The sequence below is a fragment of the Oncorhynchus mykiss genome, chromosome 5 (assembly GCF_013265735.2).
Source record: "Oncorhynchus mykiss isolate Arlee chromosome 5, USDA_OmykA_1.1, whole genome shotgun sequence".
Taxonomy (NCBI): domain Eukaryota; kingdom Metazoa; phylum Chordata; class Actinopteri; order Salmoniformes; family Salmonidae; genus Oncorhynchus; species Oncorhynchus mykiss.
Window position 1 is genome coordinate 40,433,529 of NC_048569.1, and position 22,648 is coordinate 40,456,176.

The following is a 22,648-nucleotide window of genomic DNA, read 5'->3' on the forward strand; positions in this document are numbered from 1 at the left end:
CTACAGGAATGCATAGCATGGACAATACTGTTTCAGTGTCTAATGAATTTTACCCTCTACAGGAATGCATAGCATGGACAATACTGTTTCAGTGTATAATGAATTTTACCCTCTACAGGAATGCATAGCATGGACAATACTGTTTCAGTGTCTAATGAAGTGAATTTTACCCTCTACAGGAATGCATAGCATGGACAATACTGTTTCAGTGTCTAATCTAGACATTTCCATGAATGTCCTGTACAGTATGTAGTGTAGCCAATACAAGGCCCTGCTCCTTAAGCGGGACACTTATATGCTGTGCATTTAACTTCAACAAAAGCCATTCAAAGTCTAACATTAAGACCGAACAATCTTCAGTGAACTACTTCATCGTGAGAAAAGTAGTAGGGAATAGGCATTGGTCGGATGTGAAGTTATGTACTTTATTAAGACTCTACAACACTGAGGAGTGTTACATTAGTCTGCAGATCAGCTGTGAGTGGGTCATTGCAGGATCTTTCAGCACCAGGAAAACAAAATGAACCGGTGGTAAAATAAGATAAGAACTGTAGTAGGAAGTAGGTAGAGGCAGCGAGGCTCTCTCCAGGCGCTGTTGGTCTGAAGGAACGCGGGGAGGGGGGGGGATTGAGACCACGGTTCCATCCCAAATGGCACCCTATTCCTTATATAGTGCATAACCTTTGACCAATGCCAATAGTGTACTATATAGGGTTTAGGGCGCCATTTGGGACACATAATTGCCATTTGGGAATCACTCCAGGCTGTAGTAACAGATGCGTTAACATTCCGGTCAAAGCACAGGCAGTTATGGAGGACTAGTGATCCTAGCAGTGGAAACAATAGGGAAAGCACAGTACCACAGCAGCAAGATGCAGATAGAGCCCAGCTAGTGAGAGGAGACCGAGACACCGTCTTTCAATTCAAATCAGCCACTACTACTTCTGTCGTTTCAAACTGCCATCTCCCAGAGGATGGTAGACAAATCCACCAGGAAGTAAGAAAAGTTATTGTTTACGCCTCAGAAAGAGGACAAAGAGCAGAGGGACGAATATGGCAAATAGTGACTAAGAAACGATGAAAAACACAGCTGCAAACAGTTCATCCAGGTACAATCTTAAGACGGTACAATTGAGAAACTCACTCAACTAAAAAAAATCTATTTCATCCCAGAAAAAACCCAAAGCATAAAAGATCCACAAAAACCCCCACTTAATTTACAGTACTAATACAGCCCACTCTTCATCCGTTAACAACATGGTGAGCTTTACAAAGGCATCGTCTGCTACACACTGTACAATACTGGACATCTTTTTTTTCAACGTTATTTTCAATTAATTTTCAAATAACTTAAAAATCATTCCCGTTAAAAAGTGCAAATCCATTAAAAGATGAGCTTGACTGGATGGGCAATGGTCATGAAAAGTCCGATGTTCAGTGTTTTCTTGTGCAAAGTAACGTTATAATAATACAAATAATAGTAATTATAAGAGTTTTACAGGTGTCATAGCTCGCTGTACTTTCTCACATAACTCCATTCGAGTCTCAATCCCACTTGCTTTTTGTTCCCAATCTGAAACCTTTTAGAGAATGTTCCATCAAATCCAGGAATGGAGAGAAAACCCTTAATGGTCCCAGAGAGGAATACTATGTATCACCTCAACTTACATTTTTTTTTTTAAATCAGAAAGGGGTCAAAAACCAGCAGGTCCCCCGTTTTGACATGGTCCCATTATAGTGTACACATCTCTAAAAACAAAGTCAAAACAATAACGTAAAACCAACTTGAAAATAATCATAAAATAATACAGAGCTAATTTCATAAATGAGGTCTAATGCTTTTATGAGTTTTTTGCTTAAAATATTAGTGTGCTGGAAAGGAAAGGGAGAGGCCATTGGTTGTCTTTTTAATAACACATGATCTGTGTTTGGGGTCTGTTTACTGCAGCTTCCCTTGCCAGGCTTGTTGAAGACACATGGCTCTGAGTGAGGCTAGTATATGCACTACTACACCCACCCTAATCTCTATCCTTGTCTGAGGGATAGGTAGAGAAGCCTCTGCCCGGCTTCATTAGGGCAGCTAACACTCAGGTAAAGGCAGACTGGCATGGGTCCTCATCACAGACCCTAACTGCTCATCAATGAGCTGTGAGTCCCCATCTCTAACCTTAACCACTAACCAATGAGCTATGAGTACCCATCTATAACCTTAACCACTAACCAATGAGCTTTGAGTCCCAATGTCTGACCTAACCATTATCCATTTGGTTCTCTCTATTTGGCCTTAACCAGTGACAACAAAGAGCAACCATGAGCGAGAGACCGGGAGATGGGCACTAGGGGGCGACAACATGACTTGAGACGATTTCCCGGGAAGGCAACATTTTCATGTAAACACTGAAGTAGGATGAGGAAAGAATAAATGGGTGGTGGTTGTGAGAAACTGGTCGTTTATAGTGAAATGGAACAACAACAAAACAAGTGGAGGAAAGAAATCTTTCCAATGGTGTAGAGTTGAGTTAAGGGGCTGGGGTTTGTCCCGGCTCAGCCCAGAATGTGTGAAGTGTTTCTGGTAAGAGTCTCTGTGGTTGGTTCTTTCCCAGTAAAGGTGGGTGTGAGTTGGTCTGGTTCAGTCTGGACTAGGACTTCTGTTCTTCTCCGGCTGTGGATGAGGGTGTGCTCTCTGGCTTCAGGATCTGATACGTGATTAGGTACTCTGGGTACGCCTGAGGAATACAGTGGGAGAGGACAATCATTGTCATTATAAACACCAACCATACAGTCTCAACACATCTACAGTATGTGCTTTTCGACAGACTTGCACTGTGGAACCGTGGCTCTTGTGAAAGGCGTGTGTGTGTTAGACTGACCTGTTCTCCTCTGTAGATTACGTACTCTGCGTAGGCCAGTCCATTGACGCTGGGCCGGCCAATCACAGAGTGGTGTCCAGGGGGGGCGTGGGCCATCTTCATGGCACTGAACTGGAGGAAGGACTTACCCAGGGTCACCCTGCAGAACAACAACTGCCTGCAACACACAACAACCCAACACACACACACATTAGAACAAAACACACACCTCCCTGTAATAAACAACAACACACGCCAGAACATTACACAACTTGAGATCATTCATAACACACACACACATCGGAACGGCACATACAATTGGCTGCAATACACAACACCAGATGGATTAGAAACAGCAGCATACACACAGCCTTTGCTTGCAGAACAGGCTACACATCACACATCATTAAGGAACGTCTGGAGTGAGTCTGACCTGTGGCAGACGTAGCAGGAGCGGTCTTTGTGAGTGGGGCAGCCCGTGCCCCCTCCTATCCCGTACACGTACTGGTTACTCTTGGAGGAGTTCTCTGCAAAATAGATGCCCGCGCCAAACATGCCCCCGATGTAGGCATGCCGCTCGTCAAAACCCTTATGGATGATGGCGTTGATGAATGGAGAGCCTGGCAGAGGAAGGGGGGGGGCAACCCTCATTCAGAAACAAAAGTTGTAAGAGAAATGTCTCTCTTCAACAGAAACGATAGGTAAATGGTAGAGGTACTGGGTAAATGGTAGAGGTTCTGGGTAAATGGTAGAGGTACTGGATAAATGGTAGAGGTACTGGATAAATGGTAGAGGTACTGGGTAAATGGTAGAGGTACTGGGTAAATGGTAGAGGTACTGGGTAAATGAAAAACTACCGTGGAAGAGCATGCGCTCGTTGTGGTGGTTGTGGTTTTCGTCAGCGATCTCTTTCTGTCTGTGCGAGTACCTCTCCCTCAACTTCTTATTCACCACCTTCTGGATCTACAGACGGACAGAGCGCACACAGTCAGACTCAACAGAACTGCCCACGTGCTCAAATCTTTGTCTTATTACCAGTGTTATTAGAGAGGTGTTTATTGAGGAGGAATAGGGATTTGGGGAGGTCGTCTCCTCTCCAGACGCCAACGACTCACCTTTAGGATGTTGTACCTGCTGAAGACCCCACCTGCGTTGCCGCCGTCCTGGTGCTCTCGGATCGTACTTTGCAACTATGAGGACGGTAAAGACAGAGCTGTTATGACAGAGCTTTTGGTCCGATGTCCTTACTTCTCCTAAGTCGACCGTGTCCACTTCTAACACTGATAGAATCTAATTGAACAAAGGCCTGTTTTCGATTGTCCGTTTGATTGAGGAAATGATCTGCATCGTTGCGCTGCCGACTGAGCAAGTAGCCCTTGGAACAATCTGCAGTGTTTACGTGGTAGAGGAGAGCTATAGTTATAGCACATACCTCCTCCTCTACAGACTGGAACTCCTTATCGTCAGTGGCCAGGTCTATGAGCACCGTACCCTGACTGGCACAGTGGAATGTGAGGTACGGGTTAGCACCTGGAGCAGAGGGACGAGAACACAGCATATGAAAATAATTAATCATGTGAAATTGTATCAGGTAACAATGTAAATGCCCGCACCAAAGCCCGCTACCTCATCCTCCAACAAAGACGCTTCTCTATAAATTGCCTAATTGACCTTTTGTCCACTGTACTTGTTTTATTTTTTCCCACAAAGTAGAAATAAGGGAGCAAAATAAATAAATAAATAAATACAGTAGGGGAAGAGGTAGTTGTTTGGGCTAAATTATAGATGGGCTATGTACAGGTGCAGTAATCTGTGAGCTGCTCTGACAGCTGGTGCTTAAAGCTAGTGAGGGAGATAAGTGTTTCCAGTTTCAGAGATTTTTGCAGTTCGTTCCAGTCATTGGCAGCAGAGAACTGGAAGGAGAGGCGGCCAAAGTAGGAATTGGTTTTGGGGGTGACCAGTGAGATATACCTGCTGGAGCGCATGCTACTGGTGGGTGCTGCTATGGTGACCAGCGAGCTGAGATAAGGGGGGACTTTACCGAGCAGGGTCTTGTAGATGACCTGGAGCCAGTGGGTTTGGCAACGAGTATGAAGCGAAGGCCAGCCAACGAGAGCGTACAGGTCGCAGTGGTGGGTAGTAAATGGAGCTTTGGTAACAAAACGGATGGCACTGTGATAGACTGCATCCAATTTATTGAGTAGGGTATTGGAGGCTATTTTGTAAATGACATCGCCAAAGTCGAGGATCAGTAGGATAGTCAGTTTTACAAGGGTCTGTTTGGCAGCATGAGTGAAGGAGGCTTTGTTGAGAAATAGGAAGCCAATTCTAGATTTAACTTTGGATTGGAGATGTTTGATGTGAGTCTGGAAGGAGAATTTACAGTCTAACCAGACACCTAGGTATTTGTAGTTGTCCACATATTCTAAGTCAGAACCGTCCAGAGTAGTGATGCTGGACGGGCGGGCAGGTGCAGGCAGCGTACATAGAAGATGTAGTGTAGTAGTGGAGTATAGATGACGCCTGTCCCATGCTTGACTGTTTGTTTTCAGTGTCTCATAACTCATTTTGATTGGTCCACAATGTGGTTTCAAAACATTTAAAAAAAAAAATCTGTCTTTTGTATTACTGTGTCATAGTGGAGTGACACTTCAATACATTTGTCGAACTCCACGAGAAACCACAATAACACAGAGCTAAAGGTGGTGTCCTCTGAATAGCAGGCTGTACTGAGAGACATTGGGTATGGGTAAGCAGCAGTGTGCATGTCTAGTATTACTTCATAAGAGGTTAAACGGCCCTCCAATATAACCTTAAACTCTCGTGATTAAGCCAGTGTGGCCAATTAAGCCACTATATACTGTATAAGAGAGTTCTTAAATATGAAATCAATAAGGGATGAGATGAATGGAAAACGATCCGGCTGGCAGTATCTTGGCTGAGATCTGGCTCTCTGACCTTGCTGTCCTCCCAGGAGTCTCTCCATGCCTTTGATGAGTTTGTGGCGGTGACCGTAGGCGTTGATCCCAATCTCCTTCAGCTCCTCGTGGCCCATATCGGCCAGGACATCCAGTGTAATCTGCACGGAAACAGAACAATCAGCCAATCAAGAACAGGAGCTGAGACAGAGCATCCTAAACACAGCAAATCGGAGTGGCTCTCCAAAAAAATGCATCCAATCATAATATCATTAGAACGAAGAGACGGTGACAGTGCAGAGAATAGCAAGTCACAGATCGCTACGAATAATGTGACATTCAGAAAGAAGAATATCAACAAATTCCAGAAAAAAATAGTAGATTTATCTTAGTTCTCTGGTTAAATGTACTTGCTGGCCACCATTTCTAGCCCTGCAGCCGACCATGACCCATTTCTACCAAGATATGACAAGATATGGTTTTAGAGCCGTCTCTCTCCCTCTCGGTCTGTGTCAACCCTCACTCATCCGGCCAGTGCAGGGAGTTGTGTAAAATCTCTCCAGCCACTGAGGGGATACACTTAGCCAGTGGTTGAGGAGAAGAGAGGGGTTTAAATGGGTAACTCACTACTCAAATGCATATTCACTGATCAACAACACTGGAGAATCCTCACCCTTAACACAGCATCATCTAGTCTACTCACCAAAAACAAACCTTCAGATATGGACAAACAAACGCTCACACAATCACATAGAGAGAGTGTAATATAGAGAAACTATGAAGAGGCCGTGGTGTGAGTGTGGGGTAGGTTAGTGACTGTGTGTGGGGGGGACACACTTCATCATTTCTATTCCCTGAGCATATATCCTCTAAGGCTGAATCACCTCTTCTCTCTCTGACACTCCCAATCTCAAATAGCCTCCTCCTTGGCTATCCATCACAAGTAAGACAGGTCTGTCACACACTGACACCCGGGCCACTGGCCCTGTCTAATCAATCAGGAAAAGGAGCTTCCCACATGTGACTAACATACAGATGTGATAACGCAGCACAGGAGGTTGGTGTCACCTTAATTGGCGAGGACAGGCTTGTGGTATATATGTTATTTAACCTTTATTTAACTAGGCAAGTCAGTTAAGAACAAAATCCTACCCGCAGTTGGCCTACCAAAAGGCCAACTGCGGGACGGGGGCTGGGATTAAAAATAAAACAAAATAAAAATATAGAACAAAACACTCAACAGCTGGATCGGGAATCTGTAATGCAGTGATAATGGTGAGAAACCAAAAAACAATCTGGTACGAGAACAAACCACTCCACTTTCATCTCATAAGCTTCTCTACATCTGAAAGACTGGAACTTTTTCCTTTCGCAGTAAACCCTCCTTCATGTAACTTCTTCCTTTCCTTTCCTTTCCTTTCCTTTCCTTTCCTTTCCTGGCTGCTCTGATTCTGAACTTGTCTTTAGGAGAGACAGGAAGGTTGAATAAGGTCTGATTTGCTCTCCTCTCCTGACCTCCCTCCTCGCTCCCGTTCCCTCGCTGCAGGGATCCCTCTGCTCATCTATGTGCAAATGAGATCCCTCTCTGTTCCAGCATGGCTACCATGTCCCCAGCCTGATTTCACCTGACATGTCGTCCCGCACACCCCTAACACCACACGCTGCTCAGCGTGGAACCCAACATCCCCCTAAAATCAATCAGCGGGGGGATGAAGAGGTCAGTCTAAACTACCCTGCCGGAGACACGGGGCACTTTGAGCTGCTGCAGACACAGGCAGAGAAAGAGACAGGGGGGAGAGGGAGGGAGAGAGAGAGAGTACAGTCTGCTCTGCAGCATGAGGGAAATTTCATAGTGTCTGGCCATGCAGCACGGTGAAGTCTGATTTCAGCCTGTCTGAGATGATCTGTCTATGCATAAGGGGGGCAAGTAATACTACTGACTGACTGACTGGCTGACTGGCTGACTGGCTGACTGACTGACGGTCCAGTAAAAAGGCCAGCTGCAGACAGAGCGGCACGGATGACAGATTGACTGAGAGTTCAGCTTTTTAGACTTTTAGTCGTGAGTGACGGAGGTGCATGAACGGGAAACAGTAAAAGTGATTGGTTTGTACAGGGACCACTAGGATACGTGCATTTACCTGTTCCCTCTCGAAGATGTCGCGCAGGTGCTCCAACCCCAAGCTCTTCAGGAACTGGCTGATGTTCATGTCTAGGATGGCTGTTGAATAAAACACAAAACAGACAGTGTCAAATGACGGCTTAAATACGGTCTACTCAGACAAATCAGACAAACTCTTTTTCACACGTATTGCCGTATTATGGGAGTCTTCATTTTTCACATTGATGGCCTACTTTGTATGGTGATGCCGAGGGAAAATGTCCACTCTTGGCTGGATACAAAGTTGAATCCTATTCCATCTGTGATATATAAAAGACGGAAGGGTTACGTACGCTGTCCTTCCTTCCTGTCGGACCCGGCGGCTCCGTCTGCAGGCCCGGTGGCTCCAGCCACAGTGAGCTCACTGAGGGGACCGGCCAGGTTGTCTATGCTGCTGGCTGCAGACAGGCAGGATGGCGTAGAGGCCGGAGAGATGTCCGCTGCACTGACCACCGAGCCGCTGCCCACCGAGCCGCTGCCCACCGAGCCGCTGCCCACCGAGCCGCTGCCCACTGAGGCGCTGACCACGGAGACGCTGCCCACCGAGGCGCTGACCACCGTGGCCTGAGGCTTGAAGCAGCTGGGCAGGGCGTCTGGAGGCATAGCATCAATCAGCAGCGCTCTGATGTCATCAGCCTGAGACAGAGGAGACAAGAAACAGACATGTAATGAGGATACTATGATAAACATATTCATTGATTTACACAGTAAACCATCTATCGCGTTCATCTGAAGGAAGGTCTTAATTGCCTAAAGTGAATTACTTCTCAATATCAGAACACAATGGAAATCCTAACAAGCTACAGTTGTGTATTCCAGAATTAAAGGGCAGAGTGACTTTGTGAGAGGCCATTTACCGGAGGTAATTACAAGTGTGTGTGCGTGGGTGTGTGTACCGTAGCCAGGTCCAGTGGCGTCTGTCCCTCCTGGTTCTTCATTGTAGGGTCAGCTCCGTGGGCCAATAGCAGAGCACACAGCTGGGTCCGGCCTTTCTGAGCCGCCTCGTGGAGGGGGGTGAAGGCCCACTTATCTGTAGCGTTCACACACGTGTTGTGCTTGATCAGGAGAGCAGCTATATCCACGTGCTGCGGGAGAAACAACAGGGACGCGTTAGGCTCAAATCTGAATGACCCGGAAGAAACAAATCCTTCAGTGAATGATGGAGTGAATCAGTTCAATGACTTAACTTAGTGAAAGAGAGAACTTAGAAACCCTATCAACGTCTGACGTTTCTAGTGTTCTGTGATCATCTCAGTGTTGAGCCGAGCCCACTGACATTTCATCATCACCACACACTGTCACGCACACCCACACAGTGGCCCTACGCAATATAGACGGGACAGGCCCAGTCAAGGTCAGCCAAGGCCTGCCTGCAACCAGCTGACCCATGGGCCTAAGGAGCACACACTCCACACCTACACAATGGAAGTCAGAGCAGCACACAGGCAGATAGTTGTGCAGCGGGAGCAGTTCTCGGGACCCATGCCAAGGGTAGCAGGCACTGGACTGAACTGAGAGCCATCTCATAACCCAGGGCTGTTACGTAAAACAGACTGCTCCGAGCTTCCTACTACTGGACTAAATGGCATAAAGAACACAAACAACGGTCATTTGGACTGCCTATTAGCTTAACAAATGGCCAAGTTTCCCCATCTGTGTCGTCGCAATGGTCAGAGCTGTCCCTGAGAATGCGTTTGATTTAGGGTGGGAGAAGGTTTGTTTGTGGCTTGTCCCTGAGAATGCATTTGATTTAGGGTGGCAGAGGGTTTGGTTATGGCTTGGACATTTATTTTGCTTGTTTGATTTAGACCGAGGTTGTGTTTCCTGTCAGTGCTGCTGTGCTCTCTCGCTCTCTGTGACCACTCTCCGTATCATCTCCATATCAGCCAGTGTTCACAAAGCGCCTCCCTCAATGGGCCACGGCAGTGCTTCACTACTAAATGAATGATGAAACGCAGTGTTGTATGAAAAGTTGATGAGATTCTTCGGCCTTGGAGGGACCTCTACAGCACAACATTTACACGCCCGACACAATGTGTCACACTCAGGAACACAACAGAGTGTTTGGTATAAGCAGGGAGCACAGAGAGGCCGTGTGGGGGAACAGGACTAGAGAGGAGCTCTGATTGGCTCAGTAAATGTCATTGGCACACTGGTGTTTATAAGTAATAGTCCACTTTTTGGGCTGTGCTCCATGGATTGGAGATGATGGATTATGGCACTCACCCCGTAAGAGGCAGCGTTGTGGAGGGGGATGAGGCCCCCCTTGTCCTGGGCGTTGACATCAGCTCCATGCGCCAGCAGGTACTCTGCTACCTCCAGGTTATTGTAGCCAGCTGGTGGGGGGGGGACACACACACACAATGGATTAATGCAGACACCGAAATGTGCTCATATGTATTGCCATGAATGCCTCATTTGGTCAGCCAAAACTTTTCAGAGACCTTTGCAAGGAAAAGGGTGCAAAATGGATTACTCTGGCACCATGGGGCTCAGTGTTCCATCTGACACTGGTATCTCAATCCCTCTCTCCCTAGCTCTCTCTCTCTCTCCCTAGCTCTCTCTCTCTTCCTCTCTCTCCGTAGCTCTCTCTCTCTCCTTCTCAGTATTCTTTCAAGGTCTCAAACGAGCTCAGCTTCAAAGGGGAAGTGACCCTATACCACTGCAGCAATTTATGGTGTGAGAAATTGAACAGAAATCCAGAAATCGGTTCCGCAGCGGTGTGTTGGAGGCACGGTGAGCACACTGTTCCCTCTAGTTGACTCCCCTCCAGGACCCAGTCTAATTAACACTCATTATTAGCTTCAGCCCGATGCCGATCCACACACGGCTCTGGGCGTGTGCGTCGCTTACACTCTCAGACTCTCTCATTGCTACTTTAATGAGGAGACCGCTAATCAAAGTCATTCTCATAGATTAGGTCTCTCGCTCCTCTCAGCTCTTCACGGTGTGAACATGAGGGGGGGAGATGTCTCACACACACACACACACACACACACACACACACACACACACACACACACACACACACACACACACACACACATGCTACTTACACTATTAAACACACACATCTCTCCCAGCAGCAGGGTGTTTGGACTTAATGTTCTGCTAGGGGAGATAATTGAGCTGCCGTGTTATGGAGTCTAAAGACCTCCGAAACCTCCACTGCAGCACGGACCTCTAGTTAGCAGAATGGAAGTGAATGATAGACTAGAGACACTAAGTTTAAGTGGTATTATTGCATGTAAATGTAATTAAACGGTTGAATCACCACACACACACACACACACAGACAATCTTCATTTCCGCCGCGCGGTCGAAAGTTGCTAATTTAACTGTGAAATCAAGCTGCGGTAGAAAGTGGGTGAGCGCATGAAACGAGGGGCGTCTGTCCTGATCATCCGCCACCTAGAGAGAGGCCATACTGTAGTAAACACATGGTGTGGTGTGAGGTTTGTGTCAGGTCAGCCGTTGACTGTTGTTCCAGCCCAGGTCCGTTCCCGGTTGCCTCCTGTGACTGTTTGTTCACCCTCACCCATCTGTTGTCCCCCCTCCACTGAGCCACGGCCTTCCACGGGCACAGGGAGGGCAGACTTGTCCAACAGCCCTGGCCATCTGGCTACACACACTCATGACCATTCGGACCTACAGTGGGGCAAAAAAGTATTTAGTCAGCCACCAATTGTGCAAGTTCTCCTGCTTAAAAAGACGAGAGAGGCCTGTAATTTTCATCATAGGTACACTTCAACTATGACAGACAAAATGAGGGAAAAAAATCCAGAAAATCACACTGTAGGATTTTTTATGAATTTATTTGCAAATTATGGTGGAAAATAAGTATTTGGTCACCTGCAAACAAGCAAGATTTCTGGCTCTCACAGACCTGTAACTTCTTCTTTACGAGGCTCCTCTGTCCTCCACTCGTTACCTGTATTAATGGCACCTGTTTGAACTTGTTATCAGTATAAAAGACACCTGTCTACAACCTCAAACAGTCACACTCCAAACTCCACTATGGCCAAGACCAAAGAGCTGTCAAAGGACACCAGAAACAAAATTGTAGACCTGCACCAGGCTGGGAAGACTGAATCTGCAATAGGTAAGCAGCTTGGTTTGACGAAATCAACTGTGGGAGCAATTATTAGGAAATGGAAGACATACAAGGCCACTGATAATCTCCCTCGATCTGGGGCTCCACGCAAGATCTCACCCCGTGGGGTAAAAATGATCACAAGAACGGTGAGCAAAAATCCCAGAACCACACGGGGGGGATCTAGTGAATGACCTGCAGAGAGCTGGGACCAAAGTAACAAAGCCTACCATCAGTAACACACTACGCGATTACTACGAGATTTTGAGTGAAAACCTCCTTCCATCAGCAAGGGCATTGAAGATGAAACGTGGCTGGGTCTTTCAGCATGACAATGATCCCAAACACACCGCCCGGGCAACGAAGGAGTGGCTTCGTAAGAAGCATTTCAAGATCCCGGAGTGGCCTAGCCAGTCTCAAGATCTCAACCCCATAGAAAATCTTTGGAGGGAGTTGAAAGTCCATGTTGCCCAGCAACAGCCCCAAAACATCACTGCTCTAGAGGAGATCTGCATGGAGGAATGGGCCAAAATACCAGCAACAGTGTGTGAAAACCTTGTGAAGACTTACAGAAAACGCTTGACCTCTGTCATTGCCAACAAAGGGTATATAACAAAGTATTGAGATAAACTTTTGTTATTGACCAAATACTTGTTTTCCACCGTAATTTGCAAATAAATTCATTAAAAATCCTACCATGTGATTTTCTGGATTTTTTTTCTCATTTTGTCTGTCATAGTGTACCTATGATGAAAATTACAGGCCTCTCTCATATTTTTAAGTGGAAGAACTTGCACAATTGGTGGCTGACTAAATACTTTCTTTGCCCCACTGTATAAACACACACTGCGGGAATCTAGAATCCCACTTACGCCTGGCTTGAAAATACAGTAGCTTCCATGAGGTCACACTAGACGTGGTATGGCATGTGACTGCTGCAGTGGATGGGAGCTGTCTTATTGGCCCCTGACCATTTTGTGTGTGTTTTTTTTTTATTATGCTGATCTTAACGTATCTGCCATCATTTCACCGTGTATTTTTTCCATGTGTCACAATTTGTATGTTTTATCTTTAACCGCGCATTGTGGGAAAAGGACCCGTAAGCAAGCATTTCACCGTTAGTCTACACCTGTTGTTTACGAAGCATGGGCCAAATAAAAATTTGATTTGATTAAGCTATTCATCAAATCTGGCCCTTTTGACAAGTATAACAGCCATTGATAATTGTTAACAGAAGTTCAGTAACAGACGTCCAACTAGATGGGTCTATGTGCCCCTGGCTATGTCTTACCTGCAAGGTGCAGGGGGGTGGAGTTGCGTCCCTGGGTGTCTCTACAGTTGATGTTCTCTGGGCTGCAGAGTTTCTGGACGCGGGCCAGACAGCCCTTCTTTGCAGCGTCCAGCAGGGCAGCGTCTCCTCTCAGCAGGTCCTGGATGTCCGTGTCCCCCTCCTTCACCATGTCCAGCGGAGTGTTGCCGTCACGGTTCTTCTTGGTCGGGTCCGCCCCATGCTGAGGGAACCAGCAGAGCAGAGAGGCTTGTCATGGATTGCTAAGGAAAAGCACTGAATATACACTCTTTCTCTATGTATTTGAACTGTGAAGCTACATTTTTACATTTGGCTCTATACTCACACTCATAGCACTTATAGCATTTTGGATTTGAGATCAAATGGATTTGAGATCAAATCAAAAGTTCCTATTGGGGAAAAAAACTCCAAACAAATGCAAATGAATCCAACGAGTTTGTGGAGTCGCAAGCTTGATGTGATCATTGGGTGATAGGAATATGGGACCCAATGCTAAACTTTTGGACTACTTTAATACCCTGTAAGGGAATTTGCCATAATACCTATGACATATTCGAATAGGCAGACAAGATACATAAAGTGCTTTCATTTCTAAACGGTGAAACAGATATGTATGAATATACCCTCAAATAAAAAGTGACATGCTGTACTGTCGCGTTATATGAAACATTTGATCGCAAATCCAAAAAGCAGGAGTATAGAGCAACCTTTGTTATTTTAGCTTCACTGTCCAAATAGATATGGAAGGAAGTATGCCTCTTGACTGCTGCAGTTAGGCACAGTTAGATGTTTGGGTGATGGGCGAAACTAAACAAACAAGCTCTCTTTAGATAGAAATTGTCTCAGTTGATGATTGAGGTGACGGAGTCATTTCTTATCATGTGCATCAAGTTCAATGCAACACTTGTCCCTCTAACCATGAGGTGGGAAGTAACACGTTCCAGCAGCTCTTGGCGTTCTTGTAAGATAACGCTACCAAAAATAACTCCCCAGCTCACAGCTCAGACGCACATGTTTCTGAGGTCCTTGTGATTTCAGAACTCACATCAATTGGGACCTGCTTAACCCTAATGATGAACAAAACCATAAAAAAAGGTGCTTACACACGGGACGCGGTAAATGGCAACTGAAACGAAAGAAGATCCGCCTACCGCGTGTAGAGAGACCAGTGGTCCCGGTTGTTGTCTGCTCAAATGTTGTCATTAAAACATTGCTTGATTGGCTGACAAGATGAACTCTGCTAATTGGTCAACCACGCCCGGTGGCCGCTCAAGACTTCGGACAATTTTATCTTACGGGCGCTCGAGCCAGCGGCACCGCTCATGAGTGCAAGCGCAACACACTGCGCCGCTTGCAAAACTTCTTGTGTTTTGCCGCCCTACCCCCATTGAAGTCTATGAGACCTTTGCCGCTCACTGCGGCCCGTCTCTAAAGCGCCTTTTAAACACCCTTCTCGAGTGATGTTTTCCTGACCGGAGATCTAATGAAAAAAAAGCCCATAAAACACAAGTGGTGTTCCTGTCTGCTATTCAGCCGTAATAAACAGTGTAACTACCACTGGGCTTTAACATGTGGTAAAATTCTAATACTGAAGCGTTATGACTTTCTACAGTACCTCTCTGTAAAAAAGGGCTTAAAACAGAGAGAGAGGGAGAGATGGAGGGAGACAGAGAGAGGTTTAGAAAGCGTGTGACAGTCTGCAGAGACTGAGGGGACTGACTAACTCGGTTTTAGACAGGACATACCTTGAGGAGCAGCTTGCAGATCTCATATTTGCCCTTGGCTGCAGCCTCGTGGAGAGGGGTGAACTTCCACAGGTCTGCTACGTTCACCGACGCCCCGTGTCTCACCAGCAACTCAGCCACCTCGTAGTGACCGTAGGAGCAGGCATTGTGCAGGGGCACCAGACCTCTGCACAGAGAGGGGGAGGGAGAGAGAGAGGATAGAAAGTGATAGAGAGGGAGAAAAAGGGAGAGAGCAAAGGGAGACACAGAGGAGGGAGGGTTAGAAAGTGATGAGCTTCTACCTACTCTGAAATGTCTTGGGTCTAATATAAGAGACATAGCCTGAGGAAACACAACAGAGCGATAACATCTTTGATAGAGATTCTATATCATCTGCGGGGGGGGGGGAGTGGTGGAGCGGAGAAGATGAAATCACTGCCGAGACAGAAGGTGATAGACAGACATATAGATTCCTGAGCAAACAAGATGGCTACAGAAAGACAACTAGCCAGCCAGCCAGAAAGACTCACCCCTTGTCTTTAGCGTGGACGTCGGCCCCATGATGCAGCAGGTACTCCACCACCGCCACACGGTTGTAGCCGGCGGCGAAGTGCAGCGGCGTGGAGTGACGACCCTCCAGGTCCCGACAATTCACATTCTGTGGAGAGCACAACGACTGCAAGGAGAGAATCAGTTTACATTCTGACAGTGGCACAGGAAGTCTGCAGAGAGCATGGTCACACACGCGTGGGAAGTGCACACACACAGAGAGGGGGAGAGAGAGAAGCAGTCTAAAGAGTGACACACTCAACATTCTGACAGCAGCACAAGCTGTCTGCAGGCAGAATGAGAGTATTAGTGTGAGCTGTGAGACCAAAGCCTAGTTCAGATCAAACCGGCAAAAGCAGCCGTGATGAAACTGGCAAGTTTTCAAAAACATTCTCAGAATATCTTGAGCTGAAGGCGACGCAGTCCAGTGAGTTCATACACCAGAACACGGAGTAGCAGAAAATCAAATAACAGTTTCCATATCAACGGGTCCTGGGCATGTCATGTAAACTTGCTTATTAGCCTTCTTTTTTTCCTGTGAGTCAGCTCGCTATACATATAGTAGGGACACACACACACAAACACACACACACACACACACCGACTTAAATGAGAATCCTACCTTTACAGTGTCCATGTCTCCAGCTTTAGCTGCCTCCAGGAGACGATAGTCTACGTCAGAGTTCCTCACTGGTACATTTTCTGGGGGAGAGAGAGAAGTACAACGTCACAGTATCCCCGAACCAGTGTCTTAGAGTAACACACACACACGCCCTCTCGCTCTCCGTACCATCAAGTATCTGCTGCACGGCCTCGTTGCCCATCTGTGAGGCGGTGAAGCCCTGCAGTGAGAGGATGGAGGCGTCTGCTCCGTAGCTCAGCAACAGCCTGCAGGTCTGGAGGTGTCCCGCCATTGCAGCACGGTGCAGGGCTGTCTGCCCCAAGGTGTCCAGGGCATTCATCTGAGAGAGGGAGGGAGAAAGGGAGGGAGAGCAGAAAAGAGTGAGGAGATGAGAGGGAGAGAAGTTGAGAGTTGTGGGGATTGAGCTTTGCAACTAAATTCACGCATTTTGAAATGAACACAAACAATAATTAATCAGCCGAGCCCTCGGGCTGCTGGAGCTCTTCAGAGACTATCAACACCGAGCAGGAACTGGGAGAGATAGTGTTATTATGTGTGTGTGTTTGGGAGGTCAACTGCATATGTACGTGTATAAATGTATGCTCGTCTCACTGTACAATTGTGTACCAGAGCCGAGCGTTTCAAGTCTGAGATGACTTCCTGCCTGACTTTTATATATTCTGCCCTGTCTTCGTTTCCCTTAGCTCCTGGGATATCCTCATTTCGATTTATTACTGATTGTACAACTCCAAATGAAAGGGGAGGCTCTGCCTAGAACATACACACACCACAGCGCTGCTCCCCACAGACCCACTGATCAGAGCACAGCAGCAAAACTCCAATACCAGGCGCTGCTCGACTTTACTTGTTAACCCTGCACACTCATGGGAATTGGCCTCTTTGAATAGGGCCAAATTGAAATGCTTCTAACAAAATAAACATGAGAAACATAATCATGGTAGAAATTGAAGAGAGATGACAGGGAAATGATCAGACCAAAAGGCGAGGACAACAGAGCTCATTTGACATTTTACTGTACTTTTCGCAGCATTTGTTGCAAAATCTGATATATTCAGTAAGACTAGAACGATATTCATAGAAAACGTGGGGTAGGTTCAACATAAAAGACCAACAATGAAAGGGTTTGAGTGAGAGGTCTCACTGGTGTCTCCAAGTGGTCACACACATCTCCAAAGTAGGCACAGCTCCTAAGTCATTCCAGTGCACTTTTCTGACTCAAAGAAGAGAGCCTTTAACTATAAAAGGTGCTTTCTTGAGCTCCCCTAGCTGTGCCGTTGAGGAACTAGAGCAAGGACATCCGTATTGTTTTGTTTGGAACACAGCCCTGCATCCCCACCATCACTGAATCACTGTTGTTGTTTTGTTTGGAACACAGCCCTACATCCCCCACCATCACTGAATCACTGTTGTTGTTTTGTTTGGAACACAGCCCTGCATCCCCACCATCACTGAATCACTGTTGTTGTTTTGTTTGGAACACAGCCCTACATCCCCCACCATCACTGAATCACTGTTGTTGTTTTGTTTGGAACACAGCCCTGCATCCCCACCATCACTGAATCACTGTTGTTGTTTTGTTTGGAACACAGCCCTGCATCCCCACCATCACTGAATCACTGTTGTTGTTTACCCAATCCAAGAACGGTCCATTATAAATCGCAATCTGGGTCGGATGGGTATAATTTGAACGCTTGTCCTATTGCCGACATGACTAGCTAATTTAGAAAATACCATCGAAAGTTGGGCCCTGTACAATCGGCACTGCAAAAAACGTGGATGGAACCATGGAATCCAGACATAAAAATGGAATGAAATAATACTCAATAATGCTAATAATAACCTTTTGGTAGAGATGGAAAGGCTTTCCCAAAAACCGTCTCAATTAAATGCTAACTACTTAGTAGCCTACTCCTACCTGGCAGAATGACATCATGATTATTTGCATCAATCCAGTGGCCATGTGTTATGCAAACTCAACAATCACATGAGCGCTTGCTGGTGTGCACTTGCTTTAAAAGGTTCAATTCACCCCAATGTTTTATGTATTTTTCCTAGACTTCAAAAGTCGTCTCCTGATGTGGTTTAAGCATTGATGTGGACTTAGAACACCAAATGCTGTTGTTTTTGATTTTGAGAGCAGAAAAAAACATAGGGGAAAACAGAAAAAAAATTAAACTTATTTTTTTGGGGCCTACACAACGCCCTTCGGGGAAACGGTAGTAATTTTGGTGCACATAGAATAGAGTCATTAGCGCATTCAGGTGTGTGTTTTGGGCTAAATTTCTTCACAGCATAGGCTAATTCTGTTCAGAGCAACCCAGGTTTTGGCATGTCATCCTTGTAACTGTACATCAAACATAGCGGTCATAAACATTGATACTGTAAATTACATGCACATTTGGAGTCGGAGACCCTGTAACATGTATAGCATGTTACTGCGCAGCCAATGCGTTCTAATACAGGCACTTAAAAGTGATCAAATCTTCCATTTACACACCGTATACCGGCAGCGAGTTTAACAGGCTGCCTGCTCTGCTCAGGGAAGTGCTGCAGTTTACCTTTCGTTGTCTGTTCCATCTGTCATGCTCCCTAACCAGCTAAGTAGTGCTGGGCCTCTGTGGGGGGGGATAGCTACCTCCCCTTATAACTATGAATAAGACAAGCCCAGACATGACAGTCAAAATACCACTGTTTGGAGGCTTCTCTTCTCTGGATAGATACTCAACTGTCAAAAGCACCCAGGAGCCTCTCTCTCGTGTCCGTCTCTGACGTCTTTCTTTAGAAAGTCATATAAAAACACAACTCACGCTATTGAGAGAATTCCATCGAGGGAAGCTATCAAGAGGATTCTCTTTAGTGGCTGTCTGGCTTTGAAACATTGTGGAACTGGTGCACGTCTTTCACTAGGTCTGCATGAGGGAAGGACCGCCTGTGAAGGTGTCGTTGGTCTCAATAATACTATAAATGACTGAGCTCTAAAACAAGTGGTAACTTCAGACCCACCCGGACACTGAGGAGACAGATCTCAGCCTTCTTTTTAGTTAGAAAAACATCCTGTCTCACAGGGTCTGGGTTCACTCAAACGGCTGCAGATTTACACTCCGATTAAGTATTTTCCATTGAACTTGCCCCTTTTGCTGATACAAGCAGCAAGACCAGTAGAGAGCATGGCAGAAGGGATGGACGGGTGAGGTGAACACTGTACCTTTGCTCCATGTTTCTGCAACACCTCCATGATGTCATTGTGGGCCCTCTCAGCAGCCACGTGTAGGGGGGTCATGAAGCTGCAGAGACAGACAGACGCACACAGGGTGGGTCAACATCGTCATGATATAGCAGTGGTTAGAGGATCGCTTTAGAGGTCAGACAGAGTTCAGCTAAACAGGAAGAGACTCACTCCTTGTTCTTCTCGTTGACGTTGGCACCTTTACGTAACAGCAGCTCTGTGATCTGCTTCCGCTTGGGGTGAGGAGAGGCCACTGAGCAGTGCTGCAACAGAAGAGGAGGAGTCCATTTAACACTGTTTGTTTGTGTGTGTGTGTGTGTGTGTGTGTGTGTGTGTGTGTGTGTGTGTGTGTGTGTGTGTGTGTGTGTGTGTGTGTGTGTGTGTGTGTGTGTGTGTGTGTGTGTGTGTGTGTGTGTGTGTGTGTGTGTGTGTGTGTGTGTGTGTGTGTGTGTGTGTGTGTGTGTGTGTGTGTGTGTGTGTGTGTGTGTGTGTGTGTGTGTGTGTGTGTGTGTGTGTGTGTGTGTGTGTGTGTGTGTGTGTGTGTGTGTGTGTGTGTGTGTGTGTGTGTGTGTGTGTGTGTGTGTGTGTGTGTGTGTGTGTGTGTGTGTGTGTGTGTGTGTGTGTGTGTGTGTGTGTGTGTGTGTGTGTGTGTGTGTGTGTGTGTGTGTGTGTGTGTGTGTGTGTGTGTGTGTGTGTGTGTGTGTGTGTGTGTGTGTGTGTGTGTGTGTTGTGTGTGTGTGTGTGTGTGTGTGTGTGTGTGTGTGTGTGTGTGTGTGTGTGTGTGTGTGTGTGTGTGTGTGTGTGTGTGTGTGTGTGTGTGTGTGTGTGTGTGTGTGTGTGTGTGTGTGTGTGTGTGTGTGTGTGTGTGTGTGTGTGTGTGTGTGTGTGTGTGTGTGTGTGTGTGTGTGTGTGTGTGTGTGTGTGTGTGTGTGTGTGTGTGTGTGTGTGTGTGTGTGTGTGTGTGTGTGTGTGTGTGTGTGTGTGTGTGTGTGTGTGTGTGTGTGTGTGTGTGTGTGTGTGTGTGTGTGTGTGTGTGTGTGTGTGCCTCACCAGTGCCGTCTCATGTGTCTGTGGGTGTTTGAAGTTGATGATCTCCAGAGCGAGGGACTTCTTGGCCTTGGCCACGTCTGCTTCCCGCGCAGCCTGGAGCAGAGTGTGCCCCTTAAACTCATCTACACAACACACACAGGGGGGAAACCATGTCATCACTTACACACATGCCATAAGACTTCCATTATTCTCCCAAGTCATCAAAGGGGAAAACTATTTCAGCATGTGAGTGCATAGGAGAGTCTATAGGTCAGTGTGTGAGTGTCAGTAAGTAGATGTCTTTTCTCACAGGTGAGTCTCTCTTTGAGCTCCGGGGTGGGGGCCATGTCCACAGCACTCTTCCCGTGACAGTTGACCAGGGAGGGGTCAGCCCCGTGGCTCAGCAGCAGAGAACACACCTCCACGCGGTTCTTCGAGGCAGCCTCGTGGAGCGGGGTGAACTGCCACAGGTCCATGGCGTTCACACACGCTCCATGCTAACAGGAAACAGAGAGGGCCGTTACACACCGTACACGTGGTGAAGGAAATAAAGTGGCAGACATGTTTCTGAAAAACTATGTTTTGAAATCCGAACGGGTTCAATAAGAGCAAAGAAAAACGGCTTATTAAAGTGTGAACACGACAAAGTGAACAGAGAATGAAGTCCGAGTCTGTCTGTCTCCTGTCAAAGGAGGAGAAGCCGGTCAGGCTTTTCGGCCTGTGACGAACCCCTCTGAAAACACCTGACAATAAAGGCTTTCTCAGGGCCCTCTATCTCTACCCAGAGCTAAAGGATTCTCACTTCCATAGCCGCAACGTAACAAGCATACCAGCACACAAAAAGCAGCATAGAGTTTCTAACCTTCAGCAGCAGCTCTGTGACTTCGTAGTGACCATAGGAACATGCATTGTGGAGAGGAACCAGACCACTGAGGGAGAAAGGAACACAGACAGCATTAGGTCATTACAGGGACAGAGCCTTTATATCTCTGTGCAATTAGAAACTAAGTTCATTAGGTAAGGAGGTCGAATGAAGTGTCTCAGCAACGTGTGAACTTCAACATTCCAGAAACATTATTGGGGGGGACGGACGGACACTCCAACACAACACTCACCCTAAAGCGCATGCAAACAACAAACACACTTACCCTTTGTCCTTAGCATGTACGTCTGCACCGTGCTGTAGTAGGAGCTGGACTATTCTGACCCGGTTGTACCCTGCAGCCAGGTGGAGAGGGGTGGACTACAGGAGGGAAAGGAGAGAGAGAGAGAGAGAGAATGATCAGAACAAGACAAGGACATCTGAGAGTACAATTTCTAACTTAACCACAGAAAAGACCTCCTACTGGGCAGGAGCACGATGCGCATTACAGCACCTAAAGCACATTAACAACGCACCTTAGTGCTAGCCTATGAGCGTGTCTGTCTGGGGAGAGAAGTTGATGTGAGGTCCCAAAGAGGGAGGAGAGGACTCAGGATGGAATGTTTATCCGGAGGTCAGAGTTCACGGAAACAGAAGCGCAATTCTGAACCGGAGTCGGCAACATAAAGAGCTGATCTGGGAGGACAATATTCTTTAGGTCATTATAGTTAATGCTTCATATCAGGTGAAAACCTGGGGGGCTAGCCTGGGCTATAGTGTGACTGCTTTTATATCGTATCTTATCTTATCTTAACTTATCTTAACTTATCTCTGTGTGTGCATGTGTGTGTAACCTAAATGAAGTGCATCTCATCTCACAGATTATGTCCTCCCACTGAATAGTCAAATAGATTACTTCACCTCATTGAAAACAATTTGTGCAATTAGGAAATTGCAGATTCAAGCTGGATCAAAAATGTGAATCAATGTCTTCCTTCAGAGCAGCCATGTGAAAGCCTCTCTCAGCTGTTTCAGCCTTGAGCAGAATGCTCTACACTGCTGAGTCAACAGCCAAGTAGGGAAGCTCTAGAACAATGGCTGCTTTAACAACACAGGGAACACGTTGACTTGCATGTTTTGTTGTGGACTGTCCTACAGTTGTGATTCTAGTAAGTTGTGGAAATGACTTAGCGACGTTTGTTGTGAAGAGGCAGTGGCAAGACAACACAGACAAAACAACAATCTGAAGGAGGAACTCAAAGGAAAAGGCAGCATCAAGGTCGTT

At 46.6% G+C, this 22,648-nt stretch overlaps 1 protein-coding gene across 4 annotated transcripts in view; it reads right to left on the bottom strand.

Moving 5' to 3' along the window:
* Positions 1-404: 404 nt before the first annotated feature.
* LOC110523807 (poly [ADP-ribose] polymerase tankyrase-1) overlaps positions 405-22,648 on the bottom strand; it is a 113,736-nt gene continuing 91,492 nt past the window's right edge. The window contains exons 6-27 of one of the 4 annotated variants that reach the window (XM_021602843.2): positions 21,650-21,744; positions 21,364-21,430; positions 20,812-20,998; positions 20,523-20,644; positions 19,644-19,735; positions 19,452-19,530; positions 16,394-16,565; positions 16,226-16,305; positions 15,585-15,730; positions 15,076-15,241; positions 13,313-13,532; positions 10,155-10,264; positions 8,825-9,013; positions 8,222-8,564; positions 7,909-7,988; positions 5,808-5,928; positions 4,282-4,379; positions 3,965-4,039; positions 3,707-3,812; positions 3,283-3,469; positions 2,871-3,027; positions 405-2,726 (exon numbers count right to left, since the gene is read on the bottom strand). In XM_021602843.2, the coding sequence (XP_021458518.2) occupies positions 2,640-2,726; positions 2,871-3,027; positions 3,283-3,469; positions 3,707-3,812; positions 3,965-4,039; positions 4,282-4,379; positions 5,808-5,928; positions 7,909-7,988; positions 8,222-8,564; positions 8,825-9,013; positions 10,155-10,264; positions 13,313-13,532; positions 15,076-15,241; positions 15,585-15,730; positions 16,226-16,305; positions 16,394-16,565; positions 19,452-19,530; positions 19,644-19,735; positions 20,523-20,644; positions 20,812-20,998; positions 21,364-21,430; positions 21,650-21,744 (2,979 nt within the window). In that variant the 3' untranslated portion in view covers positions 405-2,639. Of the gene's footprint in view, positions 2,727-2,870; positions 3,028-3,282; positions 3,470-3,706; positions 3,813-3,964; positions 4,040-4,281; positions 4,380-5,807; positions 5,929-7,902; positions 7,989-8,221; positions 8,565-8,824; positions 9,014-10,154; positions 10,265-13,312; positions 13,533-15,075; positions 15,242-15,584; positions 15,731-16,225; positions 16,306-16,393; positions 16,566-19,451; positions 19,531-19,643; positions 19,736-20,522; positions 20,645-20,811; positions 20,999-21,363; positions 21,431-21,649; positions 21,745-22,648 lie in introns of all 4 variants that reach the window. The other 3 variants (XM_021602840.2, XM_021602842.2, XM_021602841.2) reach the window with 3 other exon arrangements.